We start from the raw sequence: 21118 nt of genomic DNA on the forward strand, positions 1-21118 counted from the left end.
TTGTTCTGGGGTGTATAAGTTCACAGGGTCTGTTGATGTTAGGTGTTTTCAAAGATGAAAGAAAATAGGAAAATATATGTATGTAAAATTCAGGAAAATCTTCAGCCTTATCAAGAACAATGTAAGGGGCAATGGTGCTCATAACATTACATTAAATTCTGAGTTAATGCTAACATTTCAGAGTGTGAGGTTAGCTTGAAGATGTTACTATTCTCTATAAAGCTTGGAAGGAAAGGGATTACCTTTTGTGCAATCATATGTCTTTCAAACTTATTGGCACAGAAAGACCAGCAAAAGCCATTGCTCTGCTGCTCTATTCAAGTCCTCAGCTTAGATGGAGGGTTTATAAATAAAATTTTAAGTGTGTCAAGCTTGTGTATCATCTGCTCTAACAAGCCTGAAGAAGTTCGTCCCTCCTCATGCAATTCTCATCCAGTTTCTAAAACTGAAAGTCTACCAACAAAACTTCTCTTTATTTTAATTGCCCCCTGTTACTTTTCACTGATTTGCATCTACTTCTAATGAAATCTCCATATAAACCTCATCCTCAGAAACAAAAAAATATTTTGAGCCAGTGAGGCCTATCAAATAACTGCAAGATTTTTTTTGTAACAGTGATTCTGTTGCAGTGGAAGACTGAGGTGAAAAGGCTTGACAGTTTGAAGACTTAAAGGGGAAACAGGTTTAGATGCAACATTTTTAGATTTTGCATATGATGCAAGAAATCTGATCATCTTGTTCTGCACAGCTACTTTTACTTACAAAGTTGGCATTCAGTGCAGAAGGCTTTTTTTGTGATTTTCTTGTCTACTTTTGTATCTGAAATATCACTAGAGCACTATTTTTTTGAGTGATAGTGGTTTTATGCCATGCTCAGAAGCATCTAGTGGAGATACATGTCAAAAAGATGATTGCAATACATATTTTATCCTAAGTGACTATGGTCTTCTCTTAGGAGAGAAGATTCAGTGAGCTTAAACAGAATCTAGTGTTAGTTAGAAATTAAGGCCTGAACAGCTAATAAGCAAAGGAAACAAAATTTTTTGTTCAGTTGGTTGGGTTTTTGGGGTTTTTTTGTTTGTTTGTTTTTTGGTTTTTGTTTTAGATTATTTTCAGAAGTAAGTCGTAACCAATTCTGGAAGTTGCAGGAAAAATTGCCTTCTCTAAATCATGTGCACTGTGTCTCAGGGGACCTTTCCTTGAACAGAGCTGAGAAAAAACACAAGCATATGGGTACCAGTTCTTGCCTCAGACATTTCTATCATCTCATGCATCATCAATACTTCAGGCCACACTGAAGCAATCATCTCAGCTAAGAATGAATAAATCAAGACTTTTTCATTTGTCATTTCTCTGTCATGTAGCAGAGCTAGTCCTTTGCCAGAGGGGTTTGAGGCTCATGATACTGTTTGGTTTTCTATTCTCTAATAAGCAAACAGTTTATCTCTTTTCCTTCCAAATGTTTGGAAACAGCTTTGGAAGAGAAAAATAGTCAATGAGCTCAGCATGTCTCCATTTACTTCAACTACAATGAGATCAATTTTCACAGCATGATCATACATTTGGGAAGGTCATCTAGTGTTGGAAAGGAAAAGAAGATCTTTATATGTGTCCTCTGAACTACAAAAATGAAAAATCTGCATTATAAGCCCCCAGTAAGATTCCAGTGTTTTAACACCCCACTGCCTAATTAATGAATAATGGAAACTTGCCAAAATTTGTGGGACTTGAAGGATCAAAGAATTTGACAGACTGGAACTCAATTATGACAAGCCATAACTTGGTACTTTCTTAGCCCTTTGTTTGCCCATCCCCGTTTCTTAAAATGGAAACTCAGAGTCAGTAGATCCACAGCAGTGAGGGAAAGCAGTACAAAGGAGGAGAAGTAACAGTCTAGAAGAATCTGCTACCCTCTCTGTGTGCAAATGCAGAAAGTTATTAATACAAGAAAGCACAATTTTCAAGGCTTCCTTTTTCTGGACATTTCAGAAAGTATGCCTAAGAGTTACATCTTGAAACTGATTCTTGCTTACTCCAAATCCCAGCTTTGACCCACATCATATGGATAGTGTGTCTAATTTATTCATTCTCTTAAATTTCTCTGTGGCTCTACCAATGAAAAGAAGGTCTTAAATATCCTGCAGCACTGCACCTTTATGAAAGGCAGAACGGTGGATGATGTCTGACTACTGACACTGGAGAAGTATTTGTCTATGCATGTGTTTCTTTCAGCACATTCAGTCAACTTCAACTTCATAACAATGACTAATAAGGATGTTTTCTTTCTTTTTCCCCTCTCCTAACTGCTTCTCTCACTTTTTAACACCAGATTTTTATCCTTCTCAGAAATCATTACAGTACTTCTCCAATTGTGCAGGCTGCTTTTCTTTTAAAAGGAAAATGGTTTTGATTTGATTCTATTTTGTCATAGCATACTTCTACCTGCTTTAAAGATTGTCTTGGTATTTGATGTTCTTATGACAGTATTTAAGTCACTTGATTTCTTAGAGTACATAAAACATTCCAGGATGATTGAGGAATACATCATCTGTGTATTTTCCACATTTTGCTGGGTTCAGATTGTACCATTGCTGAAGATTTCTTTTTGAGCTTTTGAATTTTAGGATAAAATAATCAAATAAAAGCTTTCATCCTTACAAATCTTTTGAAAACTGTTTTATGGTGGCTGCTGTCTTAATTGCAGTGCAGTTCTTCTGAGTAAGAGTCATGTCTTACAGCATAACCACTCTCTCATTTCCCCAAATGAGTATATAACAAATAAATTAATACCTGGTGCTGTCAGGAAAAACTTCTGATGAAGTGCAAAACAACTCAAAGTATGAGCATCTTTGTAGCAAATGCCTTGTTTTAGTTCTGTACAGCTGTCATGGGAATCTTTGGTTCCATTTTTCAATTCTGCAGTCTGGTTTTTTGTGCTTAAAGGTCAACAAAGATTATAAAATGTTGCAAAGTTTTGTATCATTAGCTCATACTTTTTCTCACTCTGTTGAAGTTAGCTTTCATTTCAGAAATTTTTTACTGCAAATCATTGCTGATAGTTTTTAGACTTGACCTTTTTTTCATTTTTCTTTCTGCTGAGTATTGACTTGTATTTGTGTTTTATCCTTTTTGTGTCTTTTCAGAGCTTTTATTTTCTCATTCTCAGCTGTACCCTGACTGCTATTTGGAAATGAAAAATTCCCTGCTCATCTATTTCACTTATCCCTTATTTTCACCTGCTGATTCTTCTTTATTTTTCACTTTCTCAAGGAATAAGATCTAGTTAGTTTTTATGCAGCTCCCCAAGGCCAGCTTAAAGGAATGCCTGAACACAAGTATCTGTCATCAACAGTAGAGTGCTTTATTCACAATAGCTTGAAATCTGGTTGGTTTTCCAGCACCTCTTCATCCTTTCCAGGAGCTGTTAGAGCTCTGCTTTTCCATCAATATAATTCAATGGCAGGGGTTTTTTCTTTGTTGACAGTTCCACAATGACAGTGTCCAATTCTCCAACCTTCTTGACAACTTTAATATAATAGCAATGAGGCGAAACAGAACATTTTATGTATATGGAAACCACTTGAGGGAAAATGGAGTTTGTGTGTAGTTTGTGTAGTGCGTTTCCCCATGCAGTATAATTTACTGTATGAAAGCAGTAATTACTGTATCTGTAGCTCTGATTGTGTTTCATGAGTTCTATAAAATAATGTTATTGATATAATATAGTTAACTAAACAATTGCTTTGTTTAATCCTGCATGTAGTGCAGTCATGATGTCTGCCCTCAAGAGAAATTGACTGTACAGCCTAATGTCTTGCTCTCCTTCTACAAGCAGCACTTCCCTAGGGCTCCAAAAGATATTGTTGTTATTTCTATTTATACATACCTTCCTTGAGGAGACAAGGAGATGGAAGAAGGGAAGCACTGATCTGCCTTTGGCAGACAGTTCCTGGTCTTAGTGTGGCACAAAGGACAAGGTTTGGGTTCCTTGCCACAGTCCTGTACCCAGAGGGAGATAACATCACTTCAGGAGAAGCAAACCAAAGATTTATTGTGTCACTCCTTCTGTATCCAGCCATCGGGCAGGCTCAGAGCAAAAAGCAAAAGATCTTGCAGAACTGAGGAAGTTGCAATGCTTTCACACACAGCAATGCTTTCTTCCTTGCTCCACCTGAACTGGGATTATTTTGTGTCATTTTATCCTCCCAGAAACATCTCCCCCAAGATGGGACTGTGCATGTTCATCCAAAACCAAACACCAAATGTTATGCTTGCTGCATCTTGTGAATATTCCTCGTTATGTAGTCCAAAGAGGAATCAGTTTTGATGCAAATACTTTACTTGCTGTGTATAAGCCCTGGAAAGGCAGCACAGGAGGACTGCCAGGGAGTAGGCTCTACACTTCCAAAAAGCTTCAGGAACATCTGTTGTCACCTGTGTGTGATCTTATTTGTGATGGCACATCAGGTATATACAACTATTTGAAAAGGATCCTTTCTGCTTTCCTGACAGAAGCCATGTTATGACTGCCAAACTTACTAGACTCTCTACTTACTCTTCCCTCTGTGTAAACAAAGCTGGCCTCTCTCAAGTGATCAAGGAAATTGTGGAAGTTGGATCCTGGCGGGTTGGGAAACTTCCACCCAGCTGCTCTCTCACTCCCCGTCCTCAATAGGACAGCGAAAGAAAATAAGATGGAAAAGTTCCTGAATAAAGGGAAAATCAGGAAGATCACTTACCAGCTACTGTCAATGGAGAAACCATAACTGACTTGGAAAAAATTAATTTAATTGATTGGCAGTTAAAATAGAGTAGAATGGTGAGAAACAAAGACAAAAACTAAAGCTACTTCCCCCTGAATCCTTATTTTTCCTAGACCAATGATGTATGTGTGAAAACTAAAGGATGGTTTGTTGAGTCTTTTGATGGAGTGGCATACCTGACAGTCTTAAATGTAATAGAAGTGAAAGAAAAAGGAGGAAGCCAGAGCAAGCCAGGTGTTATACAAAACAACTAATTTATTAAAATAACAAGAAGTAAGGTAATATGAATACTAAGAGCATACTTATATCAAATATAGAGGACAGACAAAAATCTCATACATTTAGTGCACAGACTGCTGTGTTTGGTATCAACTTTGCTGATAGTGTATATAAAGCTGTTATTCAACAAAACTAAAGAAGTAACTAGGTGCATAGTAATTAAATTATAATATTCCTAAAAGAAACAGAAAGTGCCTAATAAGAGAATACTCAAACCCTACAATATTAATACAGTGCAGTAAACCCCAGGATCCCCCAACTACAATGAATTCAAGAGGAAAATGGAGGAGTTTGGAAAATTTATTGTATTAGTGAAGGTTTCCCCTTTCAGTTGAGTTTTTAGCATGGAAATTGGAGGCTACACCCTGCAGGAATATAAGATAAAAATAAGACTGGTAGTAAAAGACAGGGGGTTTAGTACCATTTGCAGAGGAACAACAAGCTTATGTGACTATGAAAGTATACTTAGCCTAAAGAGTAGAGCACAGCTCATGTAAGAGTTTGCTTCTACCCAAAGAGAAATTTATGCATTCTTTGGTAAGCAATGTCATATGTATCCTTCAAAGAAACTGGTTGCACAGATTTATCTAAACTGTTCCTGGCTTTTACAATTAGGAGGTACAAAGAACTGACTAAATGGAATCAATCTTTACCTTAGAAAGACAGTATGCTTTTTTCCTTTCTCCCTCCATTTGTCATGATTTTGCCAATATTCCTGGTCACGTACCAAGACTGGAATGGCCAAGGATCCAACCATGCATCCTGGTTGGTCCAATGGCCTGGGATAGCTGCCCAACCCATTGTGCTTTGTCAGCCTCCATGTGCTTCTGCTACTGTTTTGTTTGTCCCTGGCTTTCTGGGGAAACATATCTGATGTTTGCTTGCCTCTGCTCTCTCTTATGTAATCTGCCTGTGATCTGGCTAAAAAGTGAAAATTCTTATTCTGTGTCTTCTCATCTTGTTTTCTCCTCTTGTTCTCACCTTTCCTCCTTTGCCCATCACTGCTTAGGCAGCATATACTCCAAACAGACCTAGTTCTTTCCATTAAAATAATCTGACCAGTTCAGACAGGTGAATCTACGTCAGGAACTACACTTGAAACAGCCTAGAATGTCCCAAGCTGTCACATGCACTCCCTCAGGACAGATGTACATGATATGTGTAGGTCTAAGCACTGCTTGCCAACAAACTTACCCCAGTTCCCTGTCACTGCCTACCTACCCTGTCTGCTCCAAGGCCTGGTGTTGTCCAAATGATATTTTTATTCAGTACAGGTTACTCAGAAACAGAAGCTCAGCCAGAGGGGTCCCCTCTGCTAAGATGGCTTGTATAGGAGTGACAGCCAGATGTCCTGATAGATGTATCTCTGTAAAAATGATTTTGTTCCATGTCTCAGGAGAGATGGGTGCTTGCTGCTGACACCATGAAAGACAGTCTTGAATGTCATTGTATAAACTGTCTGTCCACTGCTTTCCTGATGATCTCATTTCTGTGATGGGATATGCTCCAAAATGCTCTTGCAGAATCCTTGCTGGTGGAGACCTCATGTAGGAGAAAAACACACTGCATGTTCAGGATGTCTGGAGTAATTTTTCATTGTCCTTAGCTCAGAAATAAATACCAGGCTAGATCTTTGCCTCTCTGCTTTGAGCCAGCTTTGGTGCATGACAAAATAGCCAAAATATTTAAAACATAATGTAGACAAAGTATAGAGGCCAGAGAAGAATATGCATGCTTTTAAGAGTGTTGGAGCATACAGTTCTGGGAAAGAGAAACCTTTGAGGCTATGGATCAGTCTACGGTGTTTTAATGTTTAAGTTGTCTGAGAATTTTTGTGACCACTCTCAGTCTTCATTTGGAGTCTGACCTGTAGAACAGAGGCCAGTTTTACTACAGTGTAGTATTCAGACAAAGAAGACATTATTTTAGAAAAATCCTTTGAGTAGTTTGGCTGGAGAAGCTTGGTTTGTTTCTGTAATTCTCTTGCAGATTGTTTTAAAACTTGGAGCCTAGGTAATTTTACGTATGGTTTCCAGATAAATTTTTCACTTTATGGGCTCTGTCAATCTCTGCCATATTTTTTTCTTGATGACCTTTGGTGAATCAAGACGAGTTGTGCAAGTTCAGATCCTAAGCTGAACTCCAAGGGACATGCACTCTGACCCCAGAACCTAGATGGGAGGAAGGTCCTCCTCTGTGCAGGCAATCAGTGTGGACTGGTGCTTGTCTTGCTCTTGATGACTGCTGAAGGGGGCTGAAGGTCAGGTCAGAAAAGATGATAGATGAGAAACCTCCATCTGTCCAATCAGTTTCCTATAATTTGCATGTGCTGTCAGGTGCTGGACATTAATAACTTAAGTACTAAGTTGCATATGACATGGTTGATACATGTTGTCAAAATGGAAGGGATTTCAATAGTAATTAATTTCTAAATAGGTTTACATCAACTCACAGGATGGCTGAGTAGCCCCACTGAACATGTATTGTGGGTGTAACTGTGTTGGTCTGAAGATGAGATAAGGCTTTACAGATGAGACAGAGGCAAGTTGCTCCATTTCTGAAACCCACTGCTGTAGTGCTAAAATGCTTCCTGACAGCGCAGTGTAGGTGAGGTTACTGAAACCCTTTCTTTAGTGACACTGGAACTTGGTGAGTCATGCTGTCAGTATGTGAAATGAATCTAGTGAAGACTTTGTAAATCCTTGGCAAATTAGCCTTCAAATGGAACAAGTAAGGAGAGACGGTCAGAAAGAGATGGAATAGAGAATAGAAAAGGCAAAAAAGCTGTAAGAATGAGAGAGGGGGAAAATTACTGTAATAGGAAGAATAGTGAGATTTAAAAAAAATGAAGGAAGGATTCATTAAGAAAAGAGAATCTTTGTCTTTAATGGCAAAAAGGAAATAAAGGAGAACATTAAAAGATGACTATAACTTTTACCTTACCCTGTTAGGCTTTTTACAATTATTTTTAAACCATTGGAGGTACATGTTAGCACACCTAGAAGCTGAGATATCTAGCTCTTCTTACAACAAAAAACATTCACAGATTTTAATTGATTTTTGTATTGCAGATCCACCAAGACTCACCCTGGCCCAGTTGTACATTTAAGCGACAGCCCAAGAGATGAGGGAAAAGTGAGTACAGCCAATGGTATAAAATTCTGCAGCATTTCATAGCCTTTGTTTGCCTTGCTACTCTTTCCTTTTGCTGACTCACTGATTTTATCATCTGCTTTCTTTCTGTGTTTGCAAATCACTTTAACTATTTTACTGTTCTTAATTAAAAAAATATCTTTGTACAAATTGAATGAGTAAACATTTGTGATGCAGACAGCATACTCTACTTTGAAATGTATGGCAAAGATAATGTACCTTGAAATGTATAGCCATCTAAATTGTTCCTGTCTACAAAAGTTTGACTTTGTATAAGTAAGGTTTGACTAAAAACTGTATCATGACTTTGATACTTGGATAAACATGTGCTTACAAAGGCATTATAATAAGTTTTTATAAGATAGGAAATCTTTCCTTCTATAAGAATTATCATGATAATAACCCAGGTTTGGGACTTGCTGCTGTTTGCAATTCTCAGTTCTGTTCACTGTCCACTAGTGGAAGCCAAACATATAGTCAGATCACTAGGGTTGTGACTGATACCACCAGGAAGCACAGTCAGAGCTGGCTTTATTTTTATGGCAGCGTTTCAAAGATGAAATATGGTTGACAGAATTCTGGTTCTATTACTCCTTTTTTTAATAATCTATTGCTACTGATATTTGAGCATTTTGCTTGTGTGGAAAGGGTATTTAACTCTCTCATTGGTTTTGATCATTTTTAGTAATTGCATTTCAATGTGTATTTATAAAGTCCTACATCTTCCAAATGGTGTATCTGTTTGACAGTGTGCCTCACATAACAGCTAATAGTTGTTAGAAACTAGCAGCAGTTTGAATTTCTGATGCTGATATGGGGGATATTATGCTGAAATTATGGGTACCTAGAAAAGCAGTGATGACTGCATCTGATTTTCATTTGCATTACTTTTCCTTGGACATGTTGCGAGGGGAACTACGCACAAATGGTGCGCTTGTGAGCCAACCCTCCAACAACTTCCACAGCATCTCTGAGCCTTTCTGGAAGAATCACAACCAGTCAAGCAATTTAGAATACTATCAAATAAAGTAATTAAACATATTGAAGTGTAGTGTTGCAGCCTCAAACGAGAAGCCATCAAGAAATGCAGTTTAATTATCTCTGGCAAAATACCTGGTGAGAATTAAGGTTTATTGACGAGGTATCATTCTTGTTTGCTGGCCACAGCAGAAGCTGCTGATGAGCTACCCAGGCACATAGTGTAGGAAAAAAGGGTACTAAAAAAAAAATATGGTCTTGTCAGTGAAGATTTTTTACAGGAATGCCATGCACTGTGTCCAAACAGAAACCTAAAAATATTTTTCAGCAGAAAGGGAAAAGATGAAAAGGACCCAGGCAAGAGAGTTAAAAGAGAACTGGCTTGGGAATATTGGGAATACAAGTGCTTGTTGCTCAGAGGGCACACGGGAGACATCTGGACACTGATGAAATAGTAGCATTTGAAGAACAACAGCAAATTCAGACAAATGGCTATGAAAAACAAACATTGAAAATTTATGGGGAGAAGTAGTAGAAAATGTAAGGTATACTAAAACCATCTCAGTGCAGCTCTTTATATCATTGATAAGTTGAGAGTGGTGTAAAGAATGAATTGGTATGAACAAAATACTTGCAGTTTTGCAGAATGTAGAATTGATAGTGTTTATGGAAAGATATCAGTAAAAGGTGCACAGGTGTAAGAGAAGATCCAAGCATTAAATCAATAGACAATTCTAAATTTGAAAAAAAAAAGGGGAGAAATAAATTAAACTGCACTTTTCAACTTAGTCCCATTAAACTTTAGTTAAAGAATGCAGAATAAATCAGTCATTATTCAGAATGAGGAAAAAATGTGGGGAAAAGCAGTTCCTGGGACTTTTACTGTTCAACATGGTCATATATAGCCTAGAAAATAGAGTAAGCAGTGATGTCACCTGGTTTGCTGGACTTCAGGAGGCTGAGAAACTCAGCAGTAAAATGGCAGGTCAAATACTGTCTTTTTAAGTATATTCACTGTAAATGATGACAAGTGGTACATGTAGGGCAAAATATTTCTGCCTTAACATATAAAACAATGGGTGTGAGCTGATGATTCCTGTTTGGTATCAAGAGCTTCGAGTGATGATTGATGGTTCAATGGAAATGTCTGTCAGCTCAATGCTCAGTAGTGAACAATAAAGAAAATCAAAATTAGGCATTATGCAGAGAAGAATAGGGAACAAAACAAAGCTATTAAAGAAATGCATTGTTGACCTGCCTGCTGATTACTGAGTATAATGCTTGTCCTTCTGTGTCTAAAATGAACATAATGCTTAAAGAAATTCAGAGAAGGGACTGGGTTTTCTATATGAGAGACAACTTAGTGAGACAGGAAAACTCACTATGGAAAAGACCTGTGATTCCAAGTTTGAAAATCACAGTTTATCTTAAGAGGATGGAAACAGCTCATAGTCTCTTTCAATACAAAAACTAAAAGGATACCAAGTAAAGCTGACAGGTCAGATTCCAAACAAGCCAATTAAGTACTTCTTCAAATTTGCAATGGATAGAACCTGTGAAACTTTTTCCAAATGCTATTGGGTGTGCTGAAAATGTGCTTATCACAAGGAAGACTAGAAAAGTTAACACAAAAGAAATCCATGTGAGGGTAACTGATGAGATTTGCTGAATTCTCCGGAAAGATTCTTAAAGATGAGGTTCAACAGAACCATGTATAGTTGAGAAGATGGCTATACTTGAATGAGAAAATTATTTAGACTGAGAGAATATGTAAGAATATTGCAAACATTTGTCTTCTTCCCATATTATTTGGTATTTGCTCTTGGCCATTTCAGTACAAGATACCATCATAGGTAGACTTTTATCTAATTTAGCAGAGTTATTCTTAGATAAAAGAGCTGTTTGATGACAGTTCCACATACTTTGCTAATCTCCACAGCTCCAAGCTAATCAAAGACCAGCAAAATGTATTGGAGGCAGAAGTCAGACTTCACACATCACATCATGATAGACAGCAGATAGAAGTGTTCTTTGCATATGTTTCAGGAATTAAATAGTAGGTACAAATCAGTCGTAATCATTACTCAAAATGCAGATGTTCTTGTACTCTACAAGACTACTACTCTATAGGTACTTTGCCAGAGTCCAGTGGTACATCCTTCTCTGGGGTATTACAAAGTTGTTTACAGACCTGGGACTGTTTTGCTGAAGTAAATAAGTATTTCTCCTATGAACACTGAGTGGTTTAGAGTCCTAAAATGTAGTCAGACCTTTCAAAATCTAGGACAAACATAAGAGCTCTATTTGAAATCCAGGGAAGTTTGTTCTCTGGCAGTATCTTCACCTTTTCCATTAAGATCCTTTGAATTCCTAAAAGTTCCAGTTTCTTTCATTGACTGGTGATGGGGTTCCTTGTGTCAAAAGAGTGAATGCAATTCAAGATGACTTCTGCCTTTCAAAACTTCTCCAGAGTGGCTTCCAGGCAAACTATCTAGGCAAGCTTTGGAAACAAGTCTCTTTTATGAATCTAACAAGCTGTGGCTGGAAGACAAACATCAAAGAGAATTTAGGCATTTAATGTGTCGCTGAAGAACAATACGGGACCAAGTGATTAAGTTCATGAAATATAACTGTGTCTGCCAAATCAATTAATAAGTGTACATTAGGGACAGACTGGAGTGCACAGACATTTATAAGTGGCAGATCTGTAGCAAACATGATTTTTCTTGCTGACAAAGGAAAAGACATTAATTGCAACGATCTGCAGTTTCCCAGCAAATGGAGAAAGCTTAATAGCAAAAGGTTTAATGTTATTTACAATTAGCTGGTGGGCTAAACTTCCTATCTCTGAGTCTGAGTTCTGAGATCTAATAATACCTAAAAAACAAGCCTGTTTGGCAGGCTTGTTTGTTTGGGATTTTTTCTCCTTCTGCTTTGTGTTATCAGGACAAGGAGGGGCCTTGCTGTCATGTACCAGAATGTAATTAGCCAACTGTAAAAAAGAAATTTCCTCGCATCATCAAAAGCATTTGATGAAGAACAATATAAGTCAAAATGTGAAACAACTCTCCTAAACAAGATCTTGCCAGGACTTCTTTCTCCAAATTCTGACCCATGTTCTGCTTTTTTTGTAACCTAATTAAGCACGAGTAATTAAATGAGGTGCCACAAAAGTCAAGATAAATCTTTGGAGTTTTTTCCATCCTTGATTATTTTTACAGATTCTGCTTTTCTTAGACTAGGTTTTCCTCCCCAACTTCATTTATGGATGTTTTGCTTTTTACTTCTCTTACAGAAATAGAACTTGTCTTATAGATCTCCCAAGTGATCCCTATGGATCACTTGGGAATGGACTGAGAGGAGTGAGAATGTTTGAGTTTCCTATGGTTCAGACAGGTCAGAATCCAGAGCATCAGAAATATTATGGCAATGAGACTAATCCCATTCACCCAAGCTAGAATTATGGCTTTAGTGCTGTACCACAGTGTTGGTACAAAAGCAGCATGACTACTGTCTGAACAAAAAGAGACATTCCTGGCTATGCAGCAAATCTTTTTGCCTTTTAATTTCTTCCCTGAAATCTTACTTTGTTACTTGCAATTCTGTATTGCAATTGAGCATCAAGCATTTTAGCAATAGTTCAGGTGAAATGCGGCCTCTGATAAAAGGCATTTAACCTTTTAGTAATTACCGGGAGCATGATATATTTGCAAAAGAGAGGTATAAAAATCAAAAGGCAAGCCTGCTTCCCCAGGGAAGAAAGGCTTATTAAGAAACAGAGCCACATACTAAATGCTTTTCAATTCCTTCACTTTTCTGAATATATTTGTACAAAAGCTGAGGTGAAAAAAATATTGGTAGATACAAACTGAATGGACTGTTTTGGTACCCAGCTGCAATGCACAGGTGCAAGTGCTTGCTGTGATGACAGTAAGGAGGGCACTCAGACTCCATAGCTTACTAAAATACTATTTATTGAAGTAAATACAAAAAGGAGGGTGGGAACCCCAAGCTGTGTAGCATTGGATGAACCTCCAAAAAGGGCATGGCACCGTCCTCTGTGAAGAGGCTCTTGCCAGGATTTTGGTCTTTGGAGATCCCAAAAGATTTTTTTTTAAAAAAAAGGCACGACATCCATTTCTACTGTCAAGCAAAAGGATGCTCACGTGAGACATCCTGGCTTACATTAAGATAAAGGCACAATGATGCTGTCCTTACATTTATCAAGTGGGAGAGGCCTACAAGGTCCTTTAGAATTAGCAGCTAAGTTTACCCTGTAGCCAAGGAATATGTGCAGGCCTGAAAGCCAAGTGCTGTGTGCAGCACAACACAGCACAGACCTGCACCTACTCAGGTGAACTGCTTTGAGCATCACTAACTCCTGGATATACAAATAGCTTCCATTTGGGATTGCTATACCAACAGTGCAAGCAGCTGCAGTGAGATCCTCCTTTGTTCACTGTCTCAATGGCAGCCTATTATGCCAGAATACCATATGGCATCCTGACACAAGAGCTATCCAGTTAGCTGCATGCTTTCTGACTCTGCCACAAAATCCCACATGGAGCCATCCAGAACAAAAATGCTAAATATTCTGTAATTTTTTCCTGGACAGTTTGAATTTTTTTCAGGAGACTAATTACTCAGGAGCATAAGTAGTTATTGTTCATATTCAGGTATTAAATATATTAACTATAAATTGTTTCCAGATTAACAGAGGATTCCACTTAAGGAATATTCTTCTGTCAATGAAAAGAATATCTAGTAGAACTGATAGTATTCCCAGGCTCTTTTGTAGCAGTATTGATGTATCAGTTATAATTAACTTGGAGAGAAAGTGATGTTTTGTTTAGCAGCCCAGCCAAATTTCATTTTTAGTACTCATGCAAGCTAAAGTGAGTGATAGCAAAGATGCTGTTAAGGTTTCTCCAACTAAGAAATTATCTTGTCATTATTCTTCACAAATTCTTTATATAGAAACTGTAAATCCTTGCCTGCATTCTGTGATATATCTGTATACAGAGGATGAATAACTGCAAATATCATTGCCAGTTGTATAAAATATTCTATCACAGAAATGTGAGTCTGCCAGTTTAGCCATTTCCAGTCTGTCTTCATGTCCAGAACAGATTCTTAAGAAGACAGATTCTGTGGGGAAACAGTTTCCAGGACACCTAAATAAGCTAGATATGATGTTGTCCATAAGATCTGAACTTAATTGTGTTAAAATGAAGAGTAACTCTACAGTACCAGATCAATATTTTACTTCTTTTAAGTGGAGACAAGGAGATATGATTGTGTTCATTCTTATTTTTCTCCTGAGTATTGTTTTGTTTTTCTCTTTCATCTTTTCGGAAATCTTTGCTGGTATTTCTCTGGTGTGCATGATGATATGAAATCCCAGTTCTAGAAGAAGTAGAAATTGACATCAGTTAATTTATTTTTAATTATTCGGAAAGCGATTTGTTCTCTGCTGGAGGAGTTCTTCAGAATGTTTTAAAGCAATAGCAAACATAAATAAAAGGAATATAAGTAGCTAAATGAAAGTTTAATCTGGTGACTCTCTTAGTTTGAAGTTATTTTGGTGGTATCTTAGGTGTCAAACATTTTTTCTCCAACAAGGGGCGGGGAAGGTAAGAGCTGGTAGGAACATGCTACAATCTTTGGTTTTCAGCAGATATGCAGTTGAGAAGACTGTGCAGGTACATAATCATCCAGGGGGAAAAAAGGTGTATAAAGCCCTTTTTTTTTTTATGTCAGATCTTAAATTGCCAGCATTGTGAAGTAATTTATACTGAAAGATAATTTGAAAGCAAGGTTATATGTGTAGAGCAAATTACAGTCTTGCACATCACTTTGTGATTTCTTTTTATATAACTCAATATTTATATGTACCTTTTGAATCAGAAAATGTAACAGTGTTTTTTTTACCCTCCTCCAGCTGTTGATAGGCTATGAAAATGGGACCATCGTGTTCTGGGACTTACGATCTAAAAGAGCCGATCTGAGAGCTTATTATGATGAGGTAAGCAGTTTCCATTAATTCAGCAAAGCCATTATTCAGCAGTTTGCCATATGTCTTACCAAGCAGATGGATGTTTATCTAAAGGCATTGCTGCTTTTGGAAGTACTGTTTGTGCTATGCTTTTGGGCAAAGTACTGACAATAGAAATCAAAGTCTGAAATCTCTAGTTCTGATGCTTTAGGCTCTCATGAGGGTGCTGTGACACAGAATGTCCTCCCCTTGATCCTGACGAGTTCATCAACCTCTCCGTGGGTTCCTCAATTGAAAAGAGTCTAGCAATGAGCTGACCTGAGATATAGCTACAATAGGAATTACATAATAATCTCTACTGGGTATATCTAGAACATTCATTATATTGGAAGACAAATTGCCTTCTACAGCTATTGATATTGCCTAGTACTTAAGATCTGATTAAACACTTTTCAAAATTATATTGTCATAGTTATCACACAGTTGTCTCTTGTCATTTGTGAGCAGCCTGTGTTAACCACAGAGGCAGTTCTTGTATCAATAATCAAGCTGCTTGAGAAATAGATATACACCTAGTTATTATGATTTTAGCACTAGCCCTAGGAAAGAATATTCTTTGTTCTGTCAGTCCTCTGAAGTTCACCATGGATGAACGTGAATGCAACTACAGCTGAAGGTAGAAAAGGACATTTTCTTTAAAGTGATCCTGACAGTAATTGGTTTCCTGTGGTTCTCTTTCTTTCTTCATCTTGTCACCTTGCTATGTATAAGGAGTGTATACACATTTATTTCCCCTCTAAAAAGCAATCTGAATACATATGGATCCTGCACTCTTTCAGACCTGCTGTCAGAGACACATTAAAGCTACTCTGAGCTTCAAGGTTAAGTTTCTGAGCATCAACATAGCAAATGTTTCAAAGGACAAGTTTGAACAGACCAGCACTAAAGCCTCAAGATATGCCCACTGACTTGTCTCTCAGTGACAGTCTGCTTGTGCAAACACTTGTGAAATTGCACCCCTTCTATTACTTAAGGCTGAACAACATCTTCCTTTTACAGGTCTCCTCAGGAAGGGTGGGGGTGGGGATGTCTGTTCACTCTCTGTCCTCTCTTGTACTCAGAAGGAGACTGCATGAAGCAGGATCTTCTTAATGTTGGTTCCTTTTTTTTTTTTCATTTTGAGGCAGAGTGGGTGGATGTTGAAAATTCCTCATACAATTTAGAATTTAGTTGTTTCACATTTTTCAATACTGTTCTCAGGAACTCTTTTTTTCCTTTTAATCAGTCCCATGCTTTGTTCTCAGTGGTTATTTGCTATGTCATGACTCCACTTTGTGCAACTTGTGCTAGCTTCTTATATACTGAAATAATTGCAAGATTCTTATTTTCTTTTTAAAAGGATTGTGTGACTAGCCGTTTTACTTTATCCCAGACTTTCAGGCTCCATGTTTATAATGTTCCAGACCTGCTAGAATTCTCTCAGGGAAGCCACGACCCTTAGGGAGGCTCTAAAAAGGGGTCCTTTTTCAATCCTGGGTTACATAGGTTCTGTGAGTCAAAAATTACTCATTTGGCATATGCCACTTGGTATTTAGCAGCAACCCAAATTAGCAAGCTTAAGCCTCATCTTATGGGTTGGCCACCAAAGATCACAGTCCAGAAGTCATTGTTCCTGCTCCCCTTCACCATGCTGTCTGCACTGATGGAAGGCCTCTGTGCCCCACGATGTCTGACCATTCTCTCAGTATTTTTCTGGGACTGAGCCAGAACATTTCCAGTTGCAGGTTATCTGTGAAGTCTCAGATAAATTCCTGTAAGTGTTCTGTATCTTCATTAAGTACCAAAGTGCTTTTTTGCATGAGTTCTGAATTAAGTTAATTCACTCTTACTTTTCTTACTATCATTTTGATTTCCATCTTCTCAGTGGTGATATGCATGAGATATTGAGGCCCTTCCAATCAATGCTCCTACACAATGCCTTCTATAAAAGGCTTTCCTTCCAAGCTCTTTTATAATTTCCTGGAAAAGTTCATTTCTGTCAAGTGGTATAAAAAGACAGCACATAAACAAGACAGATCTTTCAAATGGTTCTCAAGTTGTTACTGATAGTTGGCTAGCCCAAAATCCAGCCATCTTCCTGCGCAGGCTTTAGAAGTTTGCATCAACCCCCATTCAAAGCTGCCTGAAGCAGTTGTCATCTTTCACTGGAACACATCCCCAAAACAAAGATGCAGAATTCTCAGAGGCATTTGCCAAATGACCCCTACCTTTGTCTAGCACCATGTCACTGTGGAACTATAAAATTGCATGTGGCCCTTGCTGTAATGGTCCTGTAGTATTACAAACACAAAGGACTTTTAGCATTGCTCATTCCAAAATATGGTTTAAAGTGGTACTAAAGACCCCCAGTGGTGAAGGTTGGTGGTTGGGAAGGAACTGAAATGGTGTTAGGCATGCTTAATTTTGGTACATGCTGAGTATGAGAGAAGATGGAATGTGTATGCAACAGCTGTGGGTATTGCAGAAGGAGAAACCTACCTAATCTGGAGTGAGATGCTTTATGTGCATACACTGTGTGAACATTCACATGAGCCACCCATCATGAAGAGCTCCTATTCTAAGCAAATAACTGCTCCTTTAGTGTGTAAATGCTGAAGAAGTGGATCTGAATGCTAGACATAATCTAGCAGAGAGAAAATTCAGGACTTGTTCAGGACCACCTTTCAGAATTACTCGTGACTTGCAGCTGAGACCTACAAAAGCTTTTCTGTTTTTTCTTGCCCATTTTGTGGCAAAGTCTAACAGGTCAGTTTGAGTTGCTGCTATGCCAGCTGTCTGTGCCAGGATCATCCCCCTCAGCTCCCCTCCACAGGAGGTTTGTGCTGGCAGGTGGCACCTGGTCACGGAGAGGAGAGTTTAACAAGCAGCTCAGTACGTTTTTTAGCTAGTTACCACCTCCTGCTCAGACACAGTCAGTGACTGTAACCATGTGAAATGTTTCTAAGTGTGACAACACATCAAAACCAGATTCAAATTTGGCATGATAGCAAGCATGAATGAGCTCATGTCAGAATTAATTTGCATGAGGATAGACATGCCTTCAGTGTAAGTGAAGCAGTGCTCCCCACAGAACTAAGGTTATTGTACCTGAGGGCAACAACACTGGACTCTGCATGAACCATTTTTCTATGTTGTCTTTTGTTACTTCAGTTATAGTTCAGTTTCTTCTGTTTATTTAAGAGGAATTGTGTACCAGCTCCCTCTCTGGAAGGTGGAAGTTTGGGTGATACCCATTGTGCCACCAAAACATAAATACCTATAGTTCAAACCCATTGTGCCACCAAAACATAAATACCTATAGTTCAATTTTTTTCAGCTTCTTTTTTTGCTTCCTTTTTGGCACTACTATTTTAGTAGTGTGTTAATCAAGCATTCATATACAGGGCATGTCAGATTCCTGTTAAAACATCTGGATCATCTTAATGCAAACTCATTTGTGGCTCTGCTGTCCAGCCCCAGGAGCTGAGTAAAGCTTTAGTAAAGGGTCGTGGCCCTTTGGTTGATTTCTTCTGATAATCTCTCCAGACCATGAGCTGTAACCAACCATAACAATCAATATAATGATTAAAAGAGGAAAACCAACAGGGAGTTTTAAATACTGGCCAGTAGCACTTAAGCAAAATTAATATGAAGAGCTGCAGTGCTGACTTATGAATACCCAGGCATGATGTTAAGTTGTTTAAATAAATCAGGTAAATGCCTATATGCAATTTTAAGTGCACGCAAGGCCTTAGCATTAGCTAGGTTGAAAAAAAACCCTGGAAATTTATTAAGCTGCATTCAAAAATAGATCTCTTTTGTTTACATTTACATAAAATTATATTGTGGTTTTTGCTATTTAACGGTGAACATTTCTGGAAGGGATATGGATTCAAGGTAGAATTCTGTGAGTTTGTACTTCTGTGAGGAGTGTGTGAGGAACTGTAGTATAGAATGAATGTTTTGTCATAATATGGCTTTTGTTAGTTTCCAGGACATATCAGGGAAATTGAAGGACTTACCCCATTGTCCTTTCCAATAGTTTGATGTAACTATGGATATTGTCAGCTCCACTAATTATGCACAAAATAAGAATGGTGTACATAGTGTTCATCATGTGGTTCTTATAGTATGCACAAAGGAGTGTGATATTCCTCTCCTCTGATGCACTGTCTCTTCCAAAACAATCTTACATCATTGTTTTGGTCATTTTCTATAGCAGTGAAACAGTCCTGGATTTTTCAGTATTTTGGTTTTAACATTAAACAATCCCAGATTTCTGTGGACTTGCTCTGCAACTTAAGTATGTGAGAGTATGTGTGGAAATCATCCAAGAACAGTGGTTTGCATACTCTGGGGAAGACTGTGTGTTGTATGTTACTTGTAAAGATTTTTGCACAGAAATACCTGTAAATGTACCAGATTAAATATTTCTAAGGAGAGCTATCAGACATATTACAACTGCATTGTATGGACCTTGTTCTTACACTTTTACTTTAATATCCTTTTCCTTCAATTTTAGCCTGATTCAGTACAGGCTTTCTTACCTTGCTGTGTTACATTAGCCTTTATGATGAAATGTGGATTACAGCCATCTGTTGCTAAAAAGTGATGGCAATGGACTTCAGACAAACAGGAGCCATCCAACTGTTGATATACCATTAGAACAATATAATCTGAAGTCATACATGAAAATATCATTAGTGTCAACACTGAATTCCATTCCAGTCTCAAGTTCTCCTTTCATTTCTCTAGGCTATTCATTCTGTTGCTTGGCATCACGAAGGGAAGCAGTTCATGTGTAGTCACTCTGATGGCAGCTTGACCCTATGGAATCTGAAAAGCCCTAACAGACCATTCCAGACCACAATTCCACATGGTAATTCTGATAGTTAAAATGTGTAACTAAGAAGCAATGCAGTGTTCTCAATGCTGTTTTCTAATATGTAGGTTTATATAATTTTTCCTTGTAGTCCAGATGTTGCTTCTTGCATAAATATTTTGATCTGCAAAGTAGCTGCAAAATATTGTGAAATCAGTAACTTAGATCAAACTTTTTATTGTAATTGGTGTCATAAATACCTCTTTCTGATTTATATTACTCTAATGTCTTATCCAATTCCTTTTAAGAGTCTACTGCTGGTCTGTGAGGCCCTCAGGCTCTTTCTTTCTTTTATAGTTTATACTTTTATGTGCAATTTTCACAACAAATTAATGTGTTTTGTACAAAACAGTAGTGTTTGTCATGGGGATGGTACAATGCTTCCCAAAGAACTGCAATGAATAATTTAAAAGAGCCATAGTAAGAGATGGCTTTATCTTTGCGTGTGGGACTTTATATAATAAAGTGCTTCCTACATATTAGGTTTAAAAGTACTGCCACCATTGTAAATGTATGCATTTACATTTACTTTACTGCGAAATCTGACTGGGTAGAGAGGGAGGAAGGAGAAGAAGTCAAGATCTAAGTAGCCCCAAAAGGATTTAGCATTTTCTTAATTTACTTCAGTTCTATAATTTTTAGTCATAGAATTCTACAGTGTCAGAAGGGAGCTCTCAGCCAGTCAGATGACCAGAACAAAACAGGTCTGATTTGATGAGTAAACTCAGGACACTGGGCACTTGAACACTTCCAACAAAAAAATGCACAACCTCTTTGGGCAATATCTTTTGGTATTTAATGACCTGTGTGGCACAAATTATTTTGTTAATATCTAATCAGAATTTTCCATGCCACAACCTATGTCCTTTATCTCCCATCATAGCACTGTGCACCTCTGAGAAAAGTCTTTATCCATCTACACTGTATCATCCAGTCAGGCTGTTGTCAACAGCAAGTATAGGCTTTCCAAAGCAACAAACCCAAACTGGCTATTTTTTTTAGTTTGCAAGTGACTTTTCTCTGATTGAA

At 37.8% G+C, this 21118-nt stretch overlaps 1 protein-coding gene across 9 annotated transcripts in view; it reads left to right on the top strand.

Annotated features, from left to right (window-relative positions):
- Positions 1 to 21118, top strand: part of STXBP5L (syntaxin binding protein 5 like) — a 189269-nt gene that overhangs the window by 93511 nt on the left and 74640 nt on the right. For all 9 annotated transcript variants that reach the window (XM_039717752.1, XM_039717751.1, XM_039717758.1 and 6 more), the window contains exons 6-8: positions 8114 to 8177; positions 15115 to 15198; positions 19963 to 20086. In XM_039717752.1, coding sequence (XP_039573686.1) covers positions 8114 to 8177; positions 15115 to 15198; positions 19963 to 20086 — 272 coding nt within the window. The remainder of the gene's footprint in view (positions 1 to 8113; positions 8178 to 15114; positions 15199 to 19962; positions 20087 to 21118) is intronic.

This window comes from Passer montanus, unplaced genomic scaffold (genome assembly GCF_014805655.1).
Source record: "Passer montanus isolate IOZ18808 unplaced genomic scaffold, ASM1480565v1 scaffold39, whole genome shotgun sequence".
Lineage (NCBI taxonomy): Eukaryota > Metazoa > Chordata > Aves > Passeriformes > Passeridae > Passer > Passer montanus.